Source organism: Saccopteryx bilineata, chromosome 1 (assembly GCF_036850765.1).
Source record: "Saccopteryx bilineata isolate mSacBil1 chromosome 1, mSacBil1_pri_phased_curated, whole genome shotgun sequence".
Taxonomy (NCBI): Eukaryota; Metazoa; Chordata; class Mammalia; order Chiroptera; family Emballonuridae; genus Saccopteryx; species Saccopteryx bilineata.
Window position 1 is genome coordinate 317,606,382 of NC_089490.1, and position 12,292 is coordinate 317,618,673.

The 12,292-nt window shown below is 37.1% G+C and overlaps 1 protein-coding gene across 1 annotated transcript; it reads left to right on the forward strand.

Moving 5' to 3' along the window:
- The first annotated feature begins 232 nt into the window (after window positions 1-232).
- Window positions 233-11,417, forward strand: MMP7 (matrix metallopeptidase 7). The gene is made up of 6 exons (XM_066253668.1): window positions 233-385; window positions 3,093-3,319; window positions 3,405-3,553; window positions 5,182-5,310; window positions 6,878-7,039; window positions 11,121-11,417. The coding sequence occupies exons 1-6, from the start codon at window positions 278-280 to the stop codon at window positions 11,135-11,137; spliced, it is 792 nt and encodes a 263-aa protein (XP_066109765.1). The 5' UTR covers window positions 233-277; the 3' UTR covers window positions 11,138-11,417.
- Window positions 11,418-12,292: the final 875 nt, after the last annotated feature.

Genomic DNA, 12,292 nt, shown 5'->3' on the forward strand with positions numbered 1-12,292 from the left:
TTTTCTCGTGGATTAAATTTATACATCAGATGGGGGAGGGGAGATACAAACACAAATACATTGTGTCCTTCTTACCAATAAGAATATAGTACTTCCTCGTTGTCATTAGTGAAAAAATAACACACACTTCAAAGTACTGTAGACATGAAAAAGAAAAAACATTCAAATGAGTCACCTATTCTTACATTCAGGGCAGAGAAGCTATAAAAATCCCTCCAGCCTCTGAGAGAAAACACCAACCCAACCACAGGTCAGAAAACAATCTCTGGACGCAGCCATGCAGCTGGCCGTGCTGTGCGTCGTGTGTCTGCTGCCCGGCGGCCTGGCGCGGCCGCTTCCCCCTCAGGCAGGAGGCGTGACTGAGCCAGAGTGGGAGCAGGCGCAGGTATGTCCCGGCCCCTCATCTGGGGCTCCACGGTCTTGCCATCAGCGTTAGAAAGTGTGCTTTTCAATTTTGGTAATTTTTCTCTTATAAAGGCAATATATGTTATAATCAAGTAGCTATTAACAGCAGGCCTTTAGAACCTCCCCAAACTGTGTTCAGGTTTCACCTCCACTCGCTGTGTAGATGAATATTGTTATCATAGGACTATTAAACTTCTCTGAGCTTCAGTTTACTAATTTGGAAATCAAATAGTATGATGGTATCAATCTAACAGGGTATTGTGAAATACTGAATGCAGTGCTTGAACCATTGTTCTTACTAAAAAAAGTTGAAGTTATTATTTATTGTAACTTGAGATTCTTTTCATAAAGAACAAAGTGCTGCCTTTATTAATGAGGACTACCCATACTGGAGAGACTTGAAATCAGTAAACAAGGGTGAAAGTGACACTTGCCACTTTTAAGCATGATGATGGGCAAGGCATGACTTTTGAGTTTGTTTCCTCATGTGTCCGATAGAAATAATCATACTATCATGTGTTTTATATCTCACAGGAGTATTCTAGTGAATAAATGAAGTAACAACACCAACTATCATGTATGTAACCATTAAAAGTACCTCAAATACATTATTTCATTTAATTCTTACCTCAATCCTGGGGAAAAATAAGGAATCAAATTTTAAGCAGATTCACATACTTGTTAGTGGTGGAGAATTGAGGATGAGTTTTGACAGAAGTCAAGGACAAGTTTTTCTGGTTCAAAATTATGTTCTTTCCAGTATACTACTTCATAAGAAGCTAATATGTGTAAATAATTATTTGGTAAAATAATGGGATATTTTCTCCTAAGTATTGTTATAAATATAAGCTTTAAGCATAAGAAAAGCTGGGTTTTTAATTCACATTAATTTTTTCTCTTTTCCTGGCCTGTGGTGGTGCAGTGGATCAAGTGTTGACCTGGAACCCTGAGGTCGCCAGTTCAAAACCCTGGGTTTGCCTAGTCAAGACAGATATGGAAGTTGATGCTTCCCACTCCTCCCCCCTCCCCTTCCCTTCTCTCTTCTCTTTCTCTCTCTCTCCTCTCTAAAATGAATAAATAAAATCTTTAAAGAAAACCCAAAACTTTGATTCTTAAAAGCCTTCATAATATGCTAGTTTGAACCATAGGAAATTACTAATATTTGATTGTTTTTTTACCTCCAAAACAGTCATTTCATACGGTTCCACCTACTGAATTATCCATAAGGAGTACATATGCAAGAATATTCCATCTCTAAGCTATTTAGTATACAAGTTACCAATAAACTAGAGCGAGGTTAGCTAGGTTTAACAGGAGGCAGGAAAATTCACTTTAAGGATGCAGAGAAATTTGCTCCAGAGAGTGTCTTTGTAAAGCCTGTAGCTCTGGAATGAATGAGTTGTTTTTAAATCAGATTAATTCTTATCTGTCATGGATAAACAATTAGTAGTTTCTCTTTTGAATGAAATGCAATCATTGGTAACAGGAAGAGAGAGCACAGTATTACTAAGGTTACTGAGATAAAGAGCATACCCCTGAGACATTCTGAGACAAGTAACCTTTTCACCTACTCCAAACTAGACTGGCATGAATGAGCCAATATTTAAATCATTTCAACGATACTATCATGAACTATATAGCCTTATACAGTTTTCTAATGAAGTGGGCTTTGAAATCAGAACACAAGTTCAAATATTGTCTCCTTCAGTTACTCATAGGGTGAACTTGTGCAAGTTATTTTGCTTTCCTGAGCCATGATTCTTCATGTAAAATAAGGATGACAGTACCATACCTACTTCACAGGATGGTGATGAGGTTTAAATGGGATAAGTATGTAAGGCTCCTAGAATAATCTGTGCCACCTAGTAAGTGCTTAATAAAGTTTTTTATGAGGCTGCAACTGCTTCTGCTGTTACTTCATTCATTTTAAAATATTTTCTCCTATTTAGTCTAGCAACTATCCTCATAGGCGGACACGAGGGTCCTTTCAGAAATTCTCAGGGACTAGTTGAACATGGAATACACCTGGGGAACCTGCTGTATCCCGTAGCCTCACACTGGGTTTAGTCAAGATTTAACAGTGGAAAGAGCACAGGACTGGCAGTCGGGAAACTCAGGGCCAGTTCTGCTACTATTTTACTTTTTATATGTGACCTCGGGCAAGATATTTAGTACATTTAATGTGCTTAGAATATGTACATTCGACTAATTTCATGCTACCCTTTCTCTGGACTAAAATTTTAACACCCTTTAACCTTAGCTGGAACCAGATCTCCAGAAAGTCTTAGAAAGGGCTGGATGACTCACACCTCCCCAGGGGGTCTCTGATACCAGAGGAGGTGTCAGTTGTGCCCCTTGAGGACACACTAGTCACTCTTGCAGCTGAGCTGCTGCAGACAATTCTGTGTTATATGAAGTATACTGTGGGTTTCTCCTCAGGACAGTTAATGGGATGAAAGAGAAAGGGATGGACTTTTTCCTCTTGCTCTTGAAATGGAATGACAGTGCTCCACTATCAATATTAATTTTCTTTTCATTAATACACACTTATTTTACTTGGTGATTCTCTAAGGATTATGTCCTAAAACCACTGTTTGAGTCCATAGGTATAGAGGCAGAGATGTGCAGAATTCTGAGATAAAAGATAATAAACAAGGATTACAGATCAATTACTCTCTTTCCAATAGAATTATCTCAAGAGATTTTATCCATATGACTCAAAAACAAAGATTGCCAACAGTTTAGAAGACAGACTCAAAGAGATGCAAAAGTTCTTTCGCCTGCCTATAACTGGAATGTTAAACTCCCGCATCATAAAAATAATGCAGAAGCCCAGATGTGGAATACCAGATATTGCAGAATACTCACTATTCCCCAATAGCCCTAAATGGACTTCCAAAGTAGTCACCTACAGGTTAGTTTTGCTTTGGTTTGTTTAGGCAAAAATAGTAAAGCCCTTTTCCTATGAGGTCAAACATTGTTTTCTTATTTGCTCCCAGGATCGTGTCATATACTCGAGACTTATCATATTTCAAAGTGAATCAATTAGTGGCAAAAGCCTTCGAAATGTGGAGCAAAGAGATCTCACTGAACTTCAAGAGAATTAGATGGGGAATTGCTGATATCATGATTGGCTTTGCAAGAGGAGGTAAGGAAGATCCCTGTAGGCTAATCCTCTGTGCCATTCTGCTTGTCATTTATATCAATGCTTTCCTCTCTTCAGAATTTAAAATCTTTAATGATATATACAGTATATCATTAAATTCTTTAATATAGAGCCTGACCAGGTGATGATGCAGTGGATAAAGCATCAACCTAGGATGCTGAGGACCCAGGTTAGAAACCCCAAGGTCTCCGGCTCCAGCACAGGGTCACTGGATTAAGCATGAGATCATCAACATAATCCCATGGTCACTGGCTTGAGCAGGGGTCACTAGCTCAGGTGGAGTCATCCATTCAAGGCACATATGAGAAGCAATCAATGAACAACTAAAGTGCCACAACTACAAGTTGATTCTTCTCAGCTCTCTCCTTTCCTGCCTGCCTCTCTCTTTCAAAAAAAAAAAAAAAATCTTTAATATAGATACCATTAATGAGATATATATAATGAGAGAGAGTTAATACACTTTTTCTAGTACACCTAAAGCCACATTTTATAGCAAAGGATGGTAAACTATGGCCCATGAGCCAAATTCAGTCCACCATCTGTTTTTGTCAATAGATATTTATTACAGTGCAGCCATATTGTCTATGACTGCTTTGGGAAAACAATAGTGGAGTTTAGTAACTGTGATAGAGAACACCAAACCCACAAATCCAAAATTACTCATTGCCTAGCCCTTTACAAAAAAAGTGTCTTACCCCCATTTTGTAGCATTAATTATGATACACACATATTTATGGGACAGTTTAAAATATATCTCACTAGAATCAATATTAAACAAAGAAAAAGGGTTACAACTTCCATAGACCTTAATTGATCTCCAAGAAGCATCCTTCATGTAATAATAACAGAAAATAGAGAACTTTCATACCAAATGTCTTGAGGAGATATAACACATGAACATGAACTGCTGTTAGTTACTAGTGTTTCATGGTGCAAATTTAGAGGGCACCACTGCTCTTTTCATTCTGTTTTGATATTAAAATACTTAAGTGCTGTGAATTTAGCTGAAATTTAACTTCAGCCACCATATTGATGACACCAAAGAAAATGTTACAGAAAACACTGATCATGGCATTCTATTTCAAGACTAGATAAACTGACACAAATTTGAAAACAAATAACTCAATATCACAGCTAAAAACACCATTCTAATCCATGAAAGACACTTTCAGCATGGTTCTCCAAGGAACTGTCTACTGTATCCACAAAGATTAAGCTAGGTTTTTAAGGAAAGTTATACTGAAACATACACAAGTTACCTGTGGAATAGAGTTCTCACACTCGTTCTCCATCTTGCCAGCATCTGGCCAAGCAAAGTGATCAAACTTAGAAGCAACCATAAATTAGATGTGAATGTATTTAAATTCCCATATCCAGTAAGCTTCCAACAAATGGTGGTTATCAGTGATGAGCAGGGGTTTTGTGAACGAAAAAGTGCCAATGACCAATAAACACCCAGAACGCCCTGTGCCTGAAGCTGGCTGCCGACAATGTTTGTTAACTGCTTGGTCTGGGCTCATCTTTCTAACCTTAAGAATTACATAAAATAAAAAATAAAATGACTGGAAATAAACTCAGTTGCTAAGGACAATCACCCTATTTTCTTTCAGCTCACGGAGACTCCTACCCATTTGATGGACCGGGAAACATACTAGCTCATGCGTTTGCACCTGGACCAGGCCTCGGAGGAGATGCGCACTTTGATGAGGATGAACGCTGGACAGATGGTAGCAGTCTAGGTACAGCTTCCTATCTCTTCTACCACATGCCCTTTTAAAGCCCCGAACTCCTTATACTAACTTTAATTTAATATTTGCTTTGATTAGTAATAATTATTGAGCCCTTAATAACTGCCAACTACTGTACTGTGTACTTTAAATGCATACTTTTATATACTATGGTATAGTATATGCTTATAATGCTACATATACAGAAGGCTCAGGCTGTGAAGTCAGCAACATTGGGTTCACTTTGCTGTACCTGTACTAATTACTCTCTGTGTGTCTTTGGGCAAGTTATTCAACTTCTCTGAGCCTGTTTCTTCATCTATTAAAACGGGCTATAAAAAATTTTTACCTCACAGAATTGTTGTTTGAATTAAATAAGATAATGCTTATACAGTATTTAACCTAGTGTTTGAAATGTCTTAATAATTCAATAAATTATAGCTCTTTCTTTATGTTTTCCCAAAATTTAAGTTTTTTAATTAAAAAAAGAGGAACAAACAGTGACTATGATATTTAAGAATTATGTACAATTCTGAGTATTACAGTTGGTCAAAAAGCCCACACCATCACTCATTTCATCCTATTCAATATCTTACAAAGCAGGAAATTATAGATGCATCAGAAAACTAATGGAGAGAAGCTCTGGTGTGAATAATCCTAATTGGAGACAATTCTAAAAAAAAAAAAAAAAAAGGTTATTAATTGGTTCTGAAAGGGAAATCAGTACTTGTGTTTGGCAGTGGGAATTCATCACTGTAGTGATGCTTTGATGGGAAATTCTAACTTATATAAAATGAAGACACTGTCTCCATTACATATTTTGCATATCTTCTTTATTCTCCTTTCTTTCCACTCAAGGTAAGCTGAAGGTAGCTTCCTTCAATCTAATGCACCACTATTAGAGCTCTGACCACTCAAACTCTCAGGCCCACATCCACCCCACTCCCCCTTATTGGCAAAGACTTTCTGATTCTGAGTCTGAGAGCGAAAATAGCATATATATATATATATAATACAATTTTATATATAAGAAGCAAGCACCAGCATTTCCTGGAGATCCTGACTTTCAGTCTTGCTTTCTCCAAGCCAGCTATCTTTCTGCTGCTATTCAAAGTCACTATCACTAATGACTAGCCATTTTTTTCCCAGATATTGAGAAACTTGACAAAGCTACAAGGTAGTAATTATTATCCGTGTTTAACAAGTGAGGAAATGAGACTCGGTAATATCAATCAATGTGCCCAGAGTCATCCAGCTAATAAGTAGCAGAGCTGGGTTTTAAACCCAGATCTTAATATTTTCAAATCCTTCATTTTCCTTTATAAAATACTGCTATGTGTGTAAATACATAAGAAGTAAACAGACAGAAAAACATTACTTTAAAAAAAACCAAAAAAGTGATGATTAAAACATTACTATTCGATTATCCTTTGAAACCCTCCACCTCCCTTCTGAAAGCCTCAAAACAGTAAGTAATTATAGAGTATATAAAGAGGTAGTTAGTTTTATAGTGATTATATATTATATTATATTTTATATATAGTTTTTATAGTTACTGTGTGTCCCTCTTTGCTTGTAGGCATTAACTTCCTGTATGCCGCCACTCATGAACTTGGCCATTCTTTGGGGCTGGGTCATTCATCTGACCCTAATGCTGTAATGTATCCAACCTATGAAGATAAAGATTCCGAGAATTTCAAACTTTCACAGGATGATATCGAAGGAATTCAGATATTATATGGTAATATTTATGATTTCAAATAAGGAGGATTTCATATTGTCTCTTTAGACTAGCCTTGAATGAGAAAGACTGAGAAATGGGTATGTACTTGGAAAAACACACAAAAACTTCCACTAAAAGCCTATTCAGGGGAGAAATTTGAGACCCTAGATACGCAAAATTTAGCCAGACTATTTTATACCCTGAGGATATTGATTTTAAGTTTCTAGTAATGGAGTATCATTTGGTAAAATTATGAAAATAACACTATAAGGTTTGGGGTTGTTGTTTTTTTTTTCTGAGGGGCCATTCACGGTTCTTTCTTGCTCAGTTCAAACACTTTAGGATAGTCTTCCCATGGAAATGGACTGAGGAACATAACACCTTCTTCTTAAACTGCCTAATCCCAGGATTCTGTCCTAGGTGACTAAATGTGACCTAATTCTTCCTGCTGTGGATATGTGTAGGGAAATGGGTTATCGTTGACAATCAGTGCTTATAATTTCTGGTCATGATGCTCATGAATATCCTATGTTCCAATCAACACTTCTTTGTTTTAGCAAGTTCCAAATTCAGTTTAAAAGAATAAGCTGATTTGTATTTGTTAGTCAGAAATAAAAAGACAAGGGTAAAAAGCCATGTCTCTGGATAAAGACAATAATATATAGTATGATTCAAAAGGCTAAATGAATTGTTCTTTGAGGTCACATGGCTGCTGAGTGCTTGAACAATGATTCCACACCAGGGCTGCAGGATTTCATATTCTTTCTACTACATATGTCTGCCTATCACTACTTATTACGTTTTAAAAAGCAACTTGGAAAGGAGAGTACAGACAGATATATTTAAGTCCATAGATACAATCAAACCTTTCCAGCAAAATATCAGGATGATAAGAATATACTGCAAAAATCCACCTTAGAGTCTCTGAATGATCAGAAGAGCAGTGGCAGTGCTTCCACATAATATCCTTAGGGGAAGTTATTCCAATAAAATAATGGCTTTATGATGTTGGTTGAACCTATACTACCAATCAACATTTCCCAGATTGTGTTCCTAGAATGCGAGTCCTACAAGACAATTTCCCAAAAAAAGAAAATAAATACTATGAAGAAACAAGTTGAAAAACACTACCTACTGTATCTCAGGTGCAGAAGATATTTAAAGAGTACCTGAAAAAAATTTCATTTAACTCATTGCTTCCTAAGTTATAATCCTTTTTTTTTTTGAACACCCATTGAGCCCTCGCAGAACAGCATTTCAGAGAACACATTTTGGAAAATACTATGTAATTACCCTGAAGTTCTCACTCAAAGAAGTGCTGCTGTCTAAAATGCTCACAAAACACTGACAATTGTTGATAAGGTTATTGTCAACAAAACAGAATAAAATACCTCCCCTTATATAAAGCTATGGAACTCATGAAATATCCTATGCCATGGATAATTATCTTAAAACCTTAAGAAAATTAGAAAGAAAATTAAGGAGATTCTTAGGCAGACTAAGTAGAAGACATGCTGGTGCATTAAATCCTTAAGTATTGAAGGCCCTGGGTGGCTGGGCTCAATAGATAGAGCAGCAAAAAGTTCTCAAACTTTTTGAAGTCAGGATGCATTTAAAATCCTACAAATAATTGTAGGTGCACTATATACAAATTTCTGAGAAATATGTTAATAAAGTCCAAGCCTGCTTTTACATTAATTAAATGAAATAACTACGACAAAATTAAATTTATTCTGACAATAAAACACATTTTTATGTTACATGTTTTGAATTATGCTTTTTAGAATTCATAAAAAAGAGGGGTTAAAAAATTAAAAAAACAACAAAAAAATTATCTTTATATATATAGATAGATAGATAGATAGATAGATACATTCTTAGTAAGATTTAGTAAATTCGGCAGGTCTTGACACAAATGTGTTAAATTTTTTCATTCTTGTGTTTATGAGAAACATGAGCCTGATGTGTCCTAGCAATTTCCTCAATGTTTGGGCATATATTTGAAAGGCAAACTCTCATTTCCTCATCAATACATTGAAGAATTCCTCTCTTTTTACTCTTAATTGTGTTGAGTGCAGAAAGCTCCCACCACACTATCATCTTAACTTTATACCAAACAAGGGATAGAAGAAACTTGCCTCCAGTCTTTCCAGGGAACATAGTGGGTAGTGTAAACAATCCAGCACCATAGCTTAACAGCCTTTTGCAACCTAATTGGCAAGTGAGGTGGGAGGTTGGACAGACTATCAGTTTACAGCCAATTCCCCACACTCCTGTCCCCTAAAAATCTAAATTTTTAGTCCCCAACAGGCATATATTTCTCTGGAATACCATAGGGTGCCCTGGCACATACTTTGAGAACCACTGGAATAGCATGTCAGCTCAGCATGCAGACATCCCAGGTTCAATTCTCATCAGGGCCCACATGAGACACAACCATCTGCTTCTCTCCCCTCCCTCTCCCTCTTCTCTTTCTCCTCCACTCTCGCATCCAGTGGCTCAATTGGTCCGAGTGTCAGCCCCAGGAGCTGAGAATAGCTCAGTTGATTTGGGCTTCAGCCCTAGATGGGAGGTTTCCAGGTGGATCCCAGTCAGGGTGCAGATGGTAGTCTGATGCTCTATTTCTCCTCCTCTCATTTAAAAAAGAAAAGAAAAGAAAAAGAAAATCCTTACGTACTAGACACTGAGGTACCTGCCTTTAGTCAAAAGTCAAAAAGAAGTAACTTCTGGACAAATGAAAGTAAGCTTTAATTATGTAGGTTTTTTAAACTTAAGGATTTCATTAATATAAGAAATGTTATAAACAGGAAATATAAATTCAAAAGAATATAATTAAACTCATGCATGTAAAATGATCCAGTGCTTTTTTTCAGAATAATAAAAATAATAGCTCAGTTGCACCGAGTATTTACTACCAAGCACTTCATATGCATTACCTCATTTAATCCAACAATCCAATGAGTTGTTATTATCCTCATTCCATAGATTGGTAATCTAACATTAAAAGAGGCTAAGCAGTTCAGCCATAAGAAATGATGATATACTGACATTTATGACAATATGGATGGACCTTGAGAATAGTATACTAAGTGAAATAAGTAAATCAGAAAGAGCTAAGAACTACAAGGGGTCTTCCGGTTATGACACAGTTCCTTTCCTACAACAGTGATATAACCCGGATTTTGGTGTAAATCGAAGCACGACCTAGCCTAAGTCATTTACCTATCCTAACACAGTTGTAAAATCATAATCTAGAACATAAAAACACAACTAAGCCACAGAAAAGGACATAAGTGTACTGCACTGTACACTGAACTGTAGTAACAGAAAAAATAACAAAATATGAGTGTGAAAAAAAGTACAATGCGAATGGCTTAAGCCGAAACACTCATGTCTCAATTTTTTAAAGTTTTTATGGGAGTGAGCATCATAAACCCAAAATGTCATATGTCAAGACTGTCGTAACCCGACACCCCCCATATATGATTTAACACCTAGGTGGAATATAAAACTGAGACTCATGGGCATGGATAAAAGTTAAGTAGCTACTAGAGGGAGGGGGTGGGGTAAGCGGAGTAAAGAAGGGCAAATACATTTCCTACATTGGTGGGATATTAAATTGAGACTCATGGACACAGATAAAAGTGAAGTGGTTACGGGGTGGGGGGAGTAAAAAGGGACAATATACAGTGACAGAAAATGATTTGACTTTGGGTGATGGACACACAACACAATCAACCATTCAAATGTTATAGAGATGTTCACCTGAAATCTAAGTATTCTTGTTGATCAATGTCACCCTATTAAATTTAATTTCTAAATTTATAAAAAATAGAGGCTAAGTAGTAATTTGCCCAAGAACATACAGTGGGTAAAATAGCAGAGATTCCTGACCCCCAGACTTACAATCTGCACAAAACCACCTTCTTAGCCTTTGAAGGTTGTTCTTCAAAACTTTTGTCCCAAGCACAGGTTATTGGGCTGGGTGAAGGATAAATTATACACAATTATGACATTTACTGAGTTTTTATAGCCTTAGGATGGTTTTTTATGTATATATTTTACACTATGTCAAAAATATTTTTGTTTTCTCTAACAGGAGAGAGACGTGATTGAAGAAAGAATTAGAAACTTCAGGGAGAACACACACATATTCATTGGATTCTATTCATTGTTCCCCAACCAGAATCAATGAGCCCTGTTCCTGCACTCCATGTAGCACTGATTTCATCTTTTCTTCTGTTGTGCTTGGTTTTTGCATGTCTCCTACCCTCTGGGGATAAGCTCTTTTATGGCACCGTTGTTTCTTACTCATTTATGTCTCTCCTCACGCAACTTACACTTAGATGTCAATGAATGTTAAACAAATAAAAGTTTTGTTTAATAGTATAATGATTTATATTTAGGAGCACTGTCTCTATGTCAAGGGAAGACATGCTATCCAATGAAATCAAAGAATAAGACTTAAAAAACAATACCACTGCATCAGTTTGGGTCTTCAGCTGCACTTCACCCTATCACCAGATGAGTAAGAAGAGAGCTCCCACCCTTTACTGTTCACTAGTGTAGTCCAAAGTTACACTCAGCACCCTATCCTTTGGCCCCAGCTCTCAATCTAAGTATTCTGGAAAATCCAGTTCTCCCCACAAAATGCATGTGAATTCCCCAGGGTTTACATTCTCACAGTCACTTCTGACTCTGTGTTCTTACCCTGACCACCTGATTTCACATGTCTCTCCTGCCACAGCTGCTCTGTGTTCCTGTTCCTCTGCCTCACGTCAACCCGGAGATCAGTCTCATCCTCTTCTCTTAACTGCCTCTAAACGAGTCCTGCAAGGCTTTGTGTGCCTACTGACAATGTTGAAAACTTGAATCAATGGTGGTATTTTGCACTGCACAAAGGCAATGAATTGAATTAAAATAAAACCAGATACGATCTCCATCCTTCAAATCGCGGTCTTATCCCAGCATTAGAAATTTCTCACTGGCCACTCCCTTCTACAGGCTCCAATGTCATACCACATCTCTCCCTAACCCTCAAGTCTCTAGACTCTGTTCCTTCCTACTTCCTCCACAGCCTATTTTTCCAAAGTCCAGCTCTCCCTTTCCATACACAGAGAGTCACTAATGTGTTTCTCTGAAAGAATCACCCTCTATCCAAAGCTAAAACCCTTTAGCAGGACACATAGCAGGCAAAGGTTTTGAGAGTCAACCTTTCTTCCTCTTATACAATTCCCACACCATCCATGGTTTTCTCTATAAACAGAGGGA